General features: G+C 41.4%; 1 protein-coding gene across 1 annotated transcript in view; it reads left to right on the top strand.

The window, feature by feature from the left end:
- The window catches only part of RYR2 (ryanodine receptor 2), a 756,803-nt gene that overhangs the window by 441,020 nt on the left and 301,833 nt on the right, over window positions 1-13,950 (top strand). The window contains exon 25 of the mRNA XM_047824653.1: window positions 6,615-6,698. Coding sequence (XP_047680609.1) covers window positions 6,615-6,698 — 84 coding nt within the window. The remainder of the gene's footprint in view (window positions 1-6,614; window positions 6,699-13,950) is intronic.

The following is a 13,950-nucleotide window of genomic DNA, read 5'->3' as shown; positions in this document are numbered from 1 at the left end:
ACACCTCCCACTTCTCAGTGTACCTAATTCCTGCCCTTGTTCCAGCCCCGTGGTTTCTTCCCTCCACTGATTCACATTTTGTCCTGCCTCCTATATGCCGTTCCTTTGGCCTGGAAAGTTCTTTGCCTTACTCCTAGATAGGCCCCTCCCTACCCATTCCTCACCGTTAGGCTTAAATGTACTTCCTCGATGAGACCTTCCCCATGACCTCCCCACTCTCTCTTATAACACCTTGTAGTATTTTTTATAGCTCTCAACACAATTTTTAGTATTACTTTCTGAGTTATTTAATACGTTAATATTTACTATTGGACCGGAAGCTCTATGAAGGTAGGGGCCGTGATGTTTTGTTTTGTTTTGTTTCGTTTTCATTCACCATCATAATACCCGGTTCCAGCAAAGCATCCAGCACAGAAAATTTACTCTGTTGCCAAATTGCTTGGATATTGCAGGTGTACCTCAAACTTTGTGATGTGTTTAACCCCTCCAATCTCAGGCTTTTAAAAAGCGTTCTTCCCCTCGAATGGTGAACACACACCAGCTATCTCAGAGTCGCTTCCGAAGCTTCTCTTTCCCCTCACCCAGGGCCTTCTAATGATCCTCTAGTCCATCCACTTAATTCTTTTCTTCCATCGCTAATGATGCGATTAGCCCTCCAGCCCCTCCCGTGCTACCGGCGTCTCGTACCACATTAACCTAGGCTACCGTTATTAAGCATCTGAAAGTGGCATGCACTCCCCACGGGTCCAGCGGAAATGTATACATTCTCCTCTCTTCTCCTTCCGTGCTGGGTAGCCAGCTGGTCGTTTCGGAACACTTAGGTCTCCACATCATTCTCCCAATTTACATTCTTTTTTTTTTTTAATGTTTATTTATTTTTGAGAGTGAGAGAGAGGATGATGAGCAGAGAGAGAGGGAGACACAGAATCCGAAGCAGGCTCCAGGCTCTGAGCTGTCAGCACAGAGCCCGACGGGGGGGGGGGGGGGGGGGGGGCTCAAACCCATGAACCGTGAGATCATCACATGAGCTGAAGTCGAGGCCCAACTGACTGAGCCACCCGGGCACCCCCACAATTGACATTCTTTTAAAGCAGCTTTCCACCGATGTTTAGATGAAGACAGTGCCTTAATTTGTATAAAAGTCTACAAAGTCTGGCCTCCCGTCTAACCAGCTTCATCCTATGGGAGGGCTACTCTCTCTCTGTCTTGCCATCACACTAGCCTTTTCTGACTCACCTGTTTGCATATTTCTTTCCAGCACAGGGCTTTCTATGTGTCCTCTTCCTGGGAGGTTCCTCTCTGGGCCCTGTTCTCATCCCTTACATCTCCGATCACTCCCTCAGGAAACATTTGCGGTTTCAGTAAACATTCCCTGACGCAGTAAGGCCCCCTTTCGTGGACACACGCCCCTTCTGTATCTCTCAGCGTAGACACTTCCTCTCCTGGTTTGTGTAATCACAGGATGGCCTCTCCACCAGACCCTGCATTTCTTGGGGGCGGGCTTCTCATTTACCCACCATTTTTCAGACTTTACCCAGAACCTGGTAAATGTTCTTTGAATGAGTGAAGCAGTGAATAGGCAATAAAGCTCAGTCTCTAACCAGGCTTTTCCATACCAAGTGCTCGTCATCTGCAGGGTGCCTCGTGTTCCCTCCGTGGCTCTATGCCAGTCTGTTTACCTGTTTCCTGTGGCTGTCTGCTGTAAGTACTACAGGGCCCCATGGACCAGTTTCGGCTGTTTAACCTAGTAGTATTTACTGAAGACATGTGCAAGTTACTGCAGATATCTGCGGTTACTAAGACAGAGACAGGGAACCTACCGTCGGGTAGTCTGTTTCTGACCCGTTATTCTGTTCTTCTCTGCCGTGGACTAGGACACCTAGCCTCGCCCAGGCTTCCCTGGGCACGCTTTGTAGTGTGCTCGTCTCTCCTCATTCCTCAGCAGACTCTTTTTTTTTTTTTTTAATATTTTGATAATGCATTCCAATATAATCCTTTTATTTGTTTTTAAATGTTTATTATTTTTGAGGGAGAGTGGGAGCGGGGGAGGGGGAGGGGAGGGGGCACAGAGGATCTGAATTGGGCTCTGCGCTGACAGGGGCGAGCCCAGTGTGGGACTCAAACTCAGGAACCATGAGATCATGACCTGAGCCAAAGTCAGACGCTCAATTGACTGAGTCACCCAGGTGCCCCTACTCCTCAGCAGACTTTTAAATGTCTTAAACATGTGAGTTAAACAGCATTAAACCAGATACAGTGGTTTTAATACAGATAATACAGAGACCAATTCAAAGAACTTGGGGTGGTTGATAATTTCACTAAATAGATTTTTTAAATGATCTGTTGCTCTCATTTTAAAACCTCCTTGGATTAGGTATAGAATTCTTAGATATAAAGCCAAAACACATGATCAATAAATTGCATTTTATATACAGCAAAACCTTTTGTACTTCAGAAGAAACTGTGAAGAAACTTTTGACGAGAAAAGCCACAGACTGGGAGAAAATACTTATCTGTCATACAAATTATGTCATGTCATACATATCATACATTATATTTGTAGACTTTGTAGAAAATAAGGGGAAGTCCTGCTAAAGGATTTGTATTCAGAATATATAAAGAGTTCTTACAACTCAACAATAAGAGTACATACAGCCCAGTTAAAAATAAACAAAGCATTTGAGCATGTATTTTACCAAAGAAGATCTATGAATGACCAGCAAGCACATTTATAAAATGCTTAACATCATAGCTCATTAGGAAAATGCAAGTGAAATCATAATGAAATACTTCACACACATTCGAAGGGCTATGACATAAAAGACAGACTGGAAAACCCCCATTAATTTACCAAACAACCTAGCAATTCTACTCCTACACGTGTAACTAAGAGAAATGAAACCTTATATCCATGGAAAGACTTTTGTATGAAGGTCTGCAGAAGCATCTTCATAGAAGCATTATATGTAATAGTCAAAAGGTTGAAACCATGCAAATGTTCATAAACTTATGAATGGAGAGACAAAATGTGATGTAGCCCCACAATGGGATACTTTTCAGCAATAAAAGGAGAAAAGCTACAGATAAACATTATAACATTCATAAACCTAAAAAACATTAATCTGAGTCAAAAAAGCCTGGCACAAAAGATCCTAATTTATATGATTCTTTAAAAAAAAATTTTTTTTAACGTTTATTTATCATTGAGAGACAGAGAGAGACAGAGCATGAGCATGGGAGGGGCAGAGAGAGGAGGAGACGCAGAATGTGAAGCGGGTTCCAGGCTCCGAGCTGTCAGCACAGAGCCCGACGCGGGCTTGAACTCACAAACTGCGAGATCATGACCTGAGCCAAAGTCAGACGCCCAGCCGACTGAGCCACCCAGGCGCCCCCGTATGATTCTTTTTATAGATAATTTTTAGAAAAGGCAGATCTACGGAGACGGAATATAGATTAGTGGTTGCCTGGGGGAGGTGGGGTCGGAGTGAGGAATGAGTCAAACAGGCATGAGGAACTTGGTGAGATGAGATATTCTAAAACTGGATTGGAGTGATGGTCATACAACTTTGCAGGTTTATTAAAACAGTAATAAATTAACCTTTTCGAGGTACATTTCTGACCTGACAGCTTCTAATTCTATCTTTCTGAGCATAATCCTCAGTAACCTGTCTGTTGTCGATCCACCTAAGTGTGAGTCCCTCAGTGTGGCATTCAAGGCCCTCACTTAATGTACAGTCAAGTTCTCCATTCATTGTAATCAGAAGATTTCTCAGTGGGTGTGCCCTCAAAGATCGAATTGTCAGAGTTTAAGATAGATCCTAATATTATTGCCACCTTGAGTTCCCTCAGAGCTGGGTCTGGCATCCTCCTGATGGTTTCATAGCTTTCTACGTATCTCATTGGACACAGGACACTGAATTGTAATTAACAATTGCTGTAGTCCCCACTGACCAGTAAGCTTATCCCCAGAATTTAGGACAGGGCCTGCCACTAGTGATGTTCAGGAGATATTTATTGAATAGTTAAATGAATGAAGGAATAATGACAAAAAACTTCCTGTCCTATGGACACTGATTGAATACGTGTAACCCATGTTTGTTCTCTGAGTGTGTTTTCTATTCTTCTATTAATGATCAGCCTCATTTTTTAAAATTGTTTTTAAGTTTATTTATTTTTGAGAGACAGACAGAGAGAGTGAGTGGGGGAGGGACAGAGAGAGACAGAGAGACAGAATCCCAAGCAGGCTCCATACTGTTAGCACAGAGCCCGGTGTGTGGCTTGAACTCACAAACCGTGAGATCATGACCTGAGCCGAAACCAAGAGTCAGACGCTTAACTGACTGAACCGCCCAGGTGCCCCATGCTCGATCTCATTTTAATTGGCACATTCTCTAGGTAATTTTTATAGCTTCAGTCAGTTCTTGATCTGTCCATACTTATGCAGGTTAACACTTGAAGGGTAACTTCACAGGATCATCTGAATTTCACCACGTTTAACCTAAAATTTAACTTGGTGACAGTTGATGTGTAAATATACATAGCTGTACCTATCTATGCCATCTATCTATCTCCAGATTTTCATTTTTAAGATGTTGTGGAGGATAAGTGTGAATGAATTGTAGATGTTTGCCACATCCCTTCTTGAACTGACTAGAACCTAGAAATTCTGTAATTCAAAAAGGATTAGCCATTGTCTCTTATTCTGTTGGGATAGGAGAAACCACTCATTGTCATGGCTACTAAAGGCGCATTGTTCCATATAAACCTGGGGGACTTTAAAGGTTGAGTTCTACATGTGAATGGTAAGGATATTTCTCAGGAAAAGCAATGAAAGGTCATTCAGGGGAGGAAAAGATAGAGTATCTTAAAAAAAAAATGGATAAACCCTTCCTGGCAAACAGGGACCCCTGATAGACATTTGCAAACAAGATTTTTTTTCTAGATAGAAAGTTCAGTAAAGGATTAAAAACATATGGGCATTTGTGTCTACTAAAGGTTGCGTTTCAAACCAGTGGTAAAAGGTGAATTATTTGGTAAATATTTTATGAAGAATTAGGTATCCATCTGGAAAAAAAAATAAAGTTAAGCTCTGCCTGAAGCTAATAGACCCCCCTGACCATCACCCCCACACAGGAAAGCATGGACATTTTTCTTCAAATGACTTTACAAATGGGGTATCTCTAAGTGCCACATAAAATTCAGAAGCTATAAGAAAAGATGGTAAGTTTCAGTTATATAAAAACATATTTGAGATTCTGCATATAAATAGCACTAAATAAAGGAAAAAGACAGACTAGAGAAAAACATTTGCAACTCCTATCTCAGACATAGGAAGAGCTTCTAAAATGCAATAAAAAACCCAAATCTAATGGAAAAGTGAACAAATAATATTTTCAAAGAAAAAAAAGTACAGGTACTCTTAAGAATATGAAAACAGCACTCAGATACACTTAGAATATGAAAAATACAGGAGCGCCTGGCTGGCTCTGCTGGTAGAGCATATGACTGTTGGTCTTGGGGTTGTAAGTTTGAGCACCATGTTGGGTGTAGAGGTTACTTAAAAGTATAATCTTAAAAAAGCAAATCAAAATGGTAATGAGATACCCTTTTAACCTACTAATTGGCAAAGCATAAGCGGTTTGGTAACTGTGTATGGGAAACAGGCGATGTTGTAGACTGCTGGTGGGAATGTAAGTTAGTAGCGACTCTATAGACATTTGATACTATTTATGAATCCTTATTTTATCTGGTTTATTTTGAGAGCTAGAGAGAGAACCAGTGGAGGAGGGGGAGAGAGAGAGGGGGACAGAGGATCTGGAGCAGGCTCTGCACTGAAAGCAGAGAGCCTTACGTGGGGCTCAAACCCACGAGCTGTGAGATCATGACCTGAGCCGCAGTTGGATGCTCAACTGACTGAGCCACCCAAGAGTCCTATAAATCTTTAAAATGCATATACCCTGTGACTCAGTAATCCCATGTCTAGGAATTTTTAACCTACAGATGAAGGATACAGTACATGTACTAAATGTATGAGGTTGTTCATTGTGGCATTGTTTGTAATAACAAAAGACTAGGTATGAACAGAGAACTGGGTAAAAACATTCTGATACATCCAACTAATGGAGAACTTCAAAGTTGTTGAAAAATAAGCCAGCTTTATATGAAAGAACCGTATATCAAAGTTATAGTGCCAAGTCAAGATAGAAAATTGCAGAGAACTATACTCATTGTGTAAAAGGGAACAAAGAAACAATACACATGCACACACACACACACACACACACACCCATACATGTGTGTTAGAGACTGCACAGACTAGAGCAGGATATTCAAGAATTGGAAGCAATCAGTGCCTTTAGGGAAAGAAACAGGACCACAGGGAGGGGTTTGGAGAAAGACATACTATTCACTTGTTTTTTTGTAATGTTTCAATTTTCAATGTCTTACTCATTACTCAAAACTAAATACTTTATAAGCGTTTTTCCTTTGCATTAACAATTTCTTGTCTGCTTTCAAGGTTGACTGCCCTACCTTATTCCCATCCGCTATTGTGTTGGGTTATTCCAGACATAGAGAGGGAGTTCTTACAGCTCATCTCTGGTTTTGTTTTCCAGGACTTTGTTGGCATTAGGATGTCATGTGGGAATAGCAGATGAACATGCTGAAGAAAAGGTGAAAAAAATGAAGCTGCCCAAGAAGTAAGTTGAACGTCTAAACAATATAAGTCTATGCATCAATTTAGTGCACCCAAATAACTCTTTTTTTAATTGTATTTAAATCCAAGTTAGTTATCAAATAGTGTAGTAACAGTTTCAGGAGTAGAATTTAGTGATTCATCACTTACATATAACACCCAGTGCTCATCTCAACAAGTGCCTGCCTAATGCCCATTCCCCATTTAGCCCATCCCCCTACCCAGCAGCCCTCAGTTTATTCTCTGTATTTAAGAATCTCTTATGTTTTATCCCCTTTCCTGTTTTTATATTATTTTTGCTTCCCTTCCCCTATGTTCATCTGTTTGGCTTCTTAAATTCCACATATGAGTAAAATCATGTATCTGTCTTTCTCTGACTTACTTCGCTTAGCATAATAGCCTCTAGTTCCTTTCATGTTATTGCAAATAGCAATATTTCATTTTTTTAAATCACTGAGTAATATTCCATTGTATACATACCATATATACACATTGTTTTTAACCATTCACCAGATGATGGACATATGAGCTCTTTCCATAATTTAGCTATGGTTGATAGCTATAAACATTGGGGTGATGTGCCCCTTTGATTTAGCATTTAAAAAATTTTTTCTTTAATATTTATTTGCTTTTGAGAGAGAGAGAGAGACAGAGTGCAAGCGGGGGAGGGAGGGGCAGAGAGAGAGACACAGAATCCGAAGCAGGTTCCAGGCCCTGAGCTGTCAGCACAGAGCCCAACGCGGGGTTCGAGCCCATGAACTGTGAGATCATGACCTGAGCTGAAGTCAGATGCCTAATCGACTGAGCCACCCAGGCGCCCCTTGAATCAGCATTTTTGTATCCTCTGGATAAATACCAAGCAGTGCAATTTCTGGGTAGTAGGGTAGCTCTATTTTTAATTTTTTGAGGAACCTCCATGCTGTTTTCCAGAGTGGCCGCACCAGTTTATATTCCCACCAGCAGTGCAAAAGTGTTCCCCTTTCAACTCAGCCTCACCCACATCTGTTGTTTCCTGAGTTGTTAAGTTTAGCCGTTCTGACAGCATCCAGATAACTCCTGATGGATACCTGGGTGACTTCCTCAGTAAGGAAACAAAGCTCAGGAAATATTTGGGAGTATGTTATAAAAAGTATGTTATTTTCTCTGTGTGTAGGTGTGCGTGTATACACCTGTGCCTATATTCCTAACTGTTTATCTGTGGTTTTCTACTTTCTACAAAAAATATTCGTATAATTTAACTTGGTTTTTACTAAAAGAATATATATTTTTTTAAATGTTTTTTAAGGTTTATTCATTTTTCAGAGACAGAGAGAAAGAGTGGGAGTGGAGGTGGGGCAGAAAGAGAGGGAGACACGGAATCTGAAACAGGCTCCAGGCTCTGAGCTGTCCGCACAGAGCCCGATGCGGGGCTCAAACTCATGGACCGTGAGATCGTGACCTGAGCCGAAGTTGGACGCTTAACCGACTGTAACACCCAGGTGCCCCATTAAAAGAATATATTTTAGGAATAGTTATAAAGTTGACATTATTATCGACATTTTACGATGAGAATCTGAGACTATGAATGCTATAGGGGTGATTTTACCTGCTGGGCTACAGCCTCTATTCCGTGATCCTGTTTAACTTCTCTAAACCTCACCTTTCTCAGCTGCTAACAGGTGATACCTTCTTCTTAAGGATATTTGGGTATTAAGTGAGGAAGTGTTAAAGAAATGATTGCTATATCCTGTTATTGTTTTTGCTTTATTTCAGTTTCCAGGAGGTACACACATTGTAGATAGGAGGTCTGGAAATGTGTTCAGTAATATCATGAAGATTAAAGCAAAGCAGCCACCCCGTAATCTCCATCAGTCACCCTGGCTTTGTGTTACCCCAGATAAACACAAAATCAAAATAGAAATAGTGTGGGAAGCCTGAGTGACTCAGTGGGTTAAGCATCTGACTCTTGATTTCTGCTCAGGTTGTGATCCCAGGGTGGTGGGATGGAGCCCGTGTTGTGCTCCACTCTGAGCTTGGAGCCTGCTTAAGGTGCTGTCTCTCTGCTTTTGCCCCTTTCCCCTGCTTGCACGCTCTCTTCCTTAAACAAACAAACAAGCAAACAAATAAATAAATAATTTTTTTAAAAGGGGGATAAAAAGAAGGAACATCAGGCGAGTCATGTTGCTGATGTCACGCTTGTACCCGGCATTTTAGAAACTAGGAGCATTGTGGGGCGCCTGGGTGGCGCAGTCGGTTAAGCGTCCGACTTCAGCCAGGTCACGATCTCGCGGTCCGTGAGTTCGAGCCCCGCGTCGGGCTCTGGGCAGATGGCTCAGAGCCTGGAGCCTTTTTACCCAATCTGTGTCTCCCTCTCTCTCTGCCCCTTGCCCGTTCATGCTCTGTCTCTCTCTGTCCCAAAAATAAATAAACGTTGAAAAAAAAAAGTTTAAAAAAAATAAAAAAAATAAAATAAGAAATAAAAAAAAAGAAACTAGGAGCATTGTAATAAACAAAGCCCCAGCCTTATTGAGTGTACATCTACAGAAGTCTGTTCCTCTTCTGTTAGGTTTATTCCTATGTGTCTCATCTATCTTAGATATTAAGGATTTCTTTCTTTTTGTCATTGCACATGATCTCTAAATGATATTTTAAAAGATATAAATCTAGCAATATTACTAAATTTATTGTTAACAAATAACTCTGCAGATTCTTGGCGTTTTCCATGTAATAATAATATTACCTGATATTGATGGCAGTTTGTTTTCTTCCTTTCCAATATGCCTACTGTTTTTCTTGTGTCATTGCATTGGCTATGTTGAATATCTCAGGTAATAGTAGCTTATAGTGTCTCATTCCTGAATCTTAAAAAAAAAGAAAAAAAAACTTTGGGTTTTAAGTACCTTGTAGATTATTAATGGATCCCATTATTATTATTATTGTTTATTTGAGAGAAAGAGAGAGAGTGCTAGTGGGGAAGGAGCAGAGAGAGAGGGAGAGAGAGAAGCCTAAGCAGGCTCAGCACTGTCAGTGCAGAGCCCGATGCAGGGGTGAATTCTGGGAACCATGATGTCATGACCTGAGCCAAAATCAAGAGTCGGATTCTCAATTGACTGAGCCACTCAGGCACCCCTTATCCCTCCTTTTAATCAACAAATTAGACATTCATACAGAAACGAGAGCATCTTTGTGGAGGTTTCCGGATTTTGCACCTTACTCCAAGAGACCCAGCAGGAATCTCACTCACCAGTTCAAATGGTAGGAGACAGACAGACCCCAAAGAAACCTTAGAACCTGATTAACAGGTGCAACTGCCCAGATCCCTCTTGTGGCTGTTTGGGCAAGAATTGGGTGAGTGCTGCACTGAGCAGACTCTCACCCACTACAGAGAGCTTGCAGAAATCTAGCCCTTCAAAAGGGAGATTCCAATACACCATTGAAGAAGAAAGGAAAAGGAGGGGTGCCTGAGTGGCTCAGTTGGTTAAGCGGTTAAGTGTCCGACTATGGCTCAGGTCATGATCTCATAGTTCATGAGTTCGAGCCCCATGTCAGGCTCTGTGCTGACAGCTCAGACCCTGGAGCCTGCTTTGGAGTCTATGTCTCCCTCACTCTCTGCCTCTCCTCTACTCATGCTCTGCCTCTGTCTCTCTGCGTCTCTCTTTTTCTCTCTCTCTCTCTTTCTCTCAAAAATAAATAAACATTAAAATAAAAAGAAAGGAAAAAGGAAAAAATGAGTTTAGTCATGGTGAAGTGGTAGGAGAAATTTTCTGGACACTGCCCTACCTCCAAGAAGGTGCCTTTTGGGACTGATTTATCTAATGAAGGTGACCTGTCCCACAGGAAAAGAGGAAGATGGTGAGAGAGGACCCAGCTTCCCCAGCTGGCAAGATGCAGCTTGAGATACCCATTTCCGTCCATCAGCACCCAGTGTACTAATGTGGGAGCTTAGTGGGTAGAAGCTTAGGGAGGATTTGGGGAAAGAGGAAGATAATATTTGCAGACATTGAATCTGGTCAGCAGAAAGTCCATCTAGAAGCCTTTGGGAATGACATGCCCTACCCCATCTCCCTACCCAGGCCATGGGCCTCCCCAGCTCACTAAGTGCTAAACCCATACTTCTCCCCCACTCTGCTGCTGGCTTTGTGAGTGTGCTCCCAGGTAACTCCAGGAGACAGGGAGTATGCTCAGAGAACAGGCCACACATGGTGGGCAGGGAAGTAACCATAAACTTGAAATATAACACTCCCCTCTGCAAATCAAAAAAAGAGGTTTCTAATTACCCGCCTGGCCAACTCTATGAACCAGAGAAGACACAAGAGCTGGTTAAGAGGGTCTTGGCAATTTCAAATGCAAAAGCAAAAATGCATACCTATAAGCAACGTGAAAAATCAAGAAGTGTAGAGTCACAAAAGGAAAATAATTCTCCAGCAACCAAGCTCAAAGACATAGAGTATTAGGAGCTGATAAAGAATTTAAAGTCACCGCTCTGAAGAAATTCAGCACGTTAAGAGGAAACTCAGAAAGGCAATCCGGTGAAATCAGGAGTAACGTTAATAAACAAAAGGAGATCTTTACCAAGGCAATTGAGATTCTAAAAAAGAACTAAAGGGAAATACTAGACCTGAATAAGTCAGGGAATGAGATTAAGAATGCAGAGGAGAAAATCTGTCACAAGGCAGACCAGGGGTAAGAAGGACACGTGGCTTGGAGGACATGAACAAAGAATTAATATAGTTAGAAGAAGAGCGGGACCTGAGTTTAAAAAGAGTGAAGAAAGCCTAAGAGACCTCTCAGATTCTATCAGAAAAGCAAATATCTGAGTGATCAGGCTCCAGAAGGAGAAGGGAAGGTGAAGGGGACAAAGTTTATTTAAAGAAATAATAGCCAAGAACTTCCCAAACCTGGAGAATGACTTGGATGTACAAGTCCATGAAACTAATAGCACATGCTATTATCTGGGTGTAAAAGACCCTCTCCAAGACACATTAAAAAAAATTTTTTTTAACGTTTATTCATTTTTGAGAGACAGAGCACCAGTGGGGGAGGGGCAGAGAGAGGGAGACACAGAATCCGAAGCAGGCTCCAGGCTGTGAGCTGTCAGCACAGAGCCCGATTCGGGGCTCGAACCCACGAACTGCAAGATCATGACCTGAGCCGAAGTCAGATGCTCAACCGACTGAGCCACTCAGGTGCCCCTCCAAGACACATCTTAATGAAACTGTCAAAAATCAACCATAAAGAAGGAATCTTGAAGCCAAGGAAAAAAGAAAGCAACTGACAAAGGAAGCCCCATTAGGCTACCTGCTGATTTCTCAACAGAAACTCTGACAGGCCAGGAAAGCGTGGAATGATGTATTCAAAGCATTGAAAGATAAAAATTGCCGGCCAGGAATATGCTGTATGGCAAAGGTATCCTTCAGATACGAAAGAGAAATAAAGGCTTTCCCAGACAAAAGCTGAGGGAGTTTACTGTCTCTAGACTGGCGTTACAAGAGATGCTGAAAGGAATTCTTTGTGCCGAAATGGGAAGACGCTATCCCAGAAACATAGGGTGTGAAAGCTCACAGCACGCTGGTCATGGGAAAGAACAGTCACACTTAGAGAACTGTAACTCTACATTCGGATGGTGTGTTAACCATGCAACCATAGTATGAAAGTCAAAGGAGACGAGTAATAAGAACTATAGCTGCTATAAATTGTTAACAAATGCAGGACACAAAAGGAGATAAATTATAACATCAGTAATATGTAATGGGGAGTAAAGGTGGAGCCTTTTTAGGTGTTCAAAGATAAGTTGCTATCAGCCTAAAATGGACTGTTTTATCTGTGAGATGTTTTATTGTAATTCACAAGGTAACCACCAGAGACCTTGAGCGGATCCTCAAAAGACAAAGGGAAACAGAACATACCTCCATGGAGTATAACCAATTACAGAAGTAGGCATAAACAGAGCCGGGGGGGGGGGGGGGGGGGGGACAATGGAAATGCAAAAGGACCAGAAGGCAATGAATAAGATGGCATTACTAAGTCCTTACATATCAATAATTACTCTAAATGTACATTGATTGAATTTACCCATCAAAAGGCACAGAGTGGCTGAATGGGGAAAACCTAACTCCTACAGGCTGCCTACAAGAGACTCATTTCAGATTTAAGGATGCACACAGACTCAAGTGTCATTTGCATTACATGCTACATTTCCTCTTCGAAAATAGGCCATTTGAGTGTGAGTGTTTTCTGATACATAATACACACCATTTCACTAAAAATCCTTAAGGACTTTTGTAGAATGTGTGATTCATGGTAGTTCTTTTCTCCCTTTCTCCTTATTCCTCCACAGAACAAACAAGCAGACAGCTGAAGAGTGTAACACATTATATTATCGTCAATTCTTAAATTCACAAATCTTTGTACATTTATTGTAAAGTGAAGCTCTGGACCCACTGCATAGTTTGATGAACGTAGAGTCCATTTACTGTAGGAATAAAGAAAAAACGCAGTAGAAATAATCCACTCGGAGAGTTTATGATTGCCGATTTCTAATATGCCCGAGTAATCGAGATTTAAAAGCAAAACTATAGGTTTACTTTATATTTATTTATTAAAAAATTTTTAACTTTTTTATAGAAAGAGATTGCCGATTTCTAATATGCCCGAGTAATCGAGATTTAAAAGCAAAACTATAGGTTTACTTTATATTTATTTATTAAAAAATTTTTAACTTTTTTATAGAAAGAGAGAGAGTGACAGAGTGGGAGTGGGAGAGGGACACAGAGAGAGGGAGACAGAACCTGAAGCAGGCTCCAGGCTCTGAGCTGTCAGCACAGAGCCTGATGTGGGGCTCAAACTCATGAACCGTAAGATCATGACCTGAGTCGAAGTCGGATGCTTAACTGACTGAGCTACCCAGGTGCCCCCAAAACTATAGGTTTAAGTGAAAAGAAAATCCTTGTCTAAATACCAATGCCATTTATTAAAACTTTTCTTTAGCACTCATGTGTGTTAATAAATCAGCACAGAACATAGGACCAGGAACTGGTTGTCTGACTGTATCACTGGGAACAATAGGTAATGTTGAATTATGAATTGGTAGTGTTTAGATTGTCTGAGCAGTCTTTAAATCCAGTGACAAATCCCTTCCATACCCCACTACCTTCTTACCACTAATGCTAATGAAGCCCCTGGTGGTGATGGGAAATGGAGGGGTAAGTGGTGTCTCAGGCATATTGAGCCACATAAAAGGCTAAGAATGATAATCTAAGGCTAAGAATGCATGTATA

Source organism: Prionailurus viverrinus, chromosome D2 (assembly GCF_022837055.1).
Source record: "Prionailurus viverrinus isolate Anna chromosome D2, UM_Priviv_1.0, whole genome shotgun sequence".
In the NCBI taxonomy this organism is placed as follows: domain Eukaryota; kingdom Metazoa; phylum Chordata; class Mammalia; order Carnivora; family Felidae; genus Prionailurus; species Prionailurus viverrinus.
Note: the sequence above shows the minus strand (reverse complement) of the source record. Positions and strands in the feature narration are given on the sequence as shown.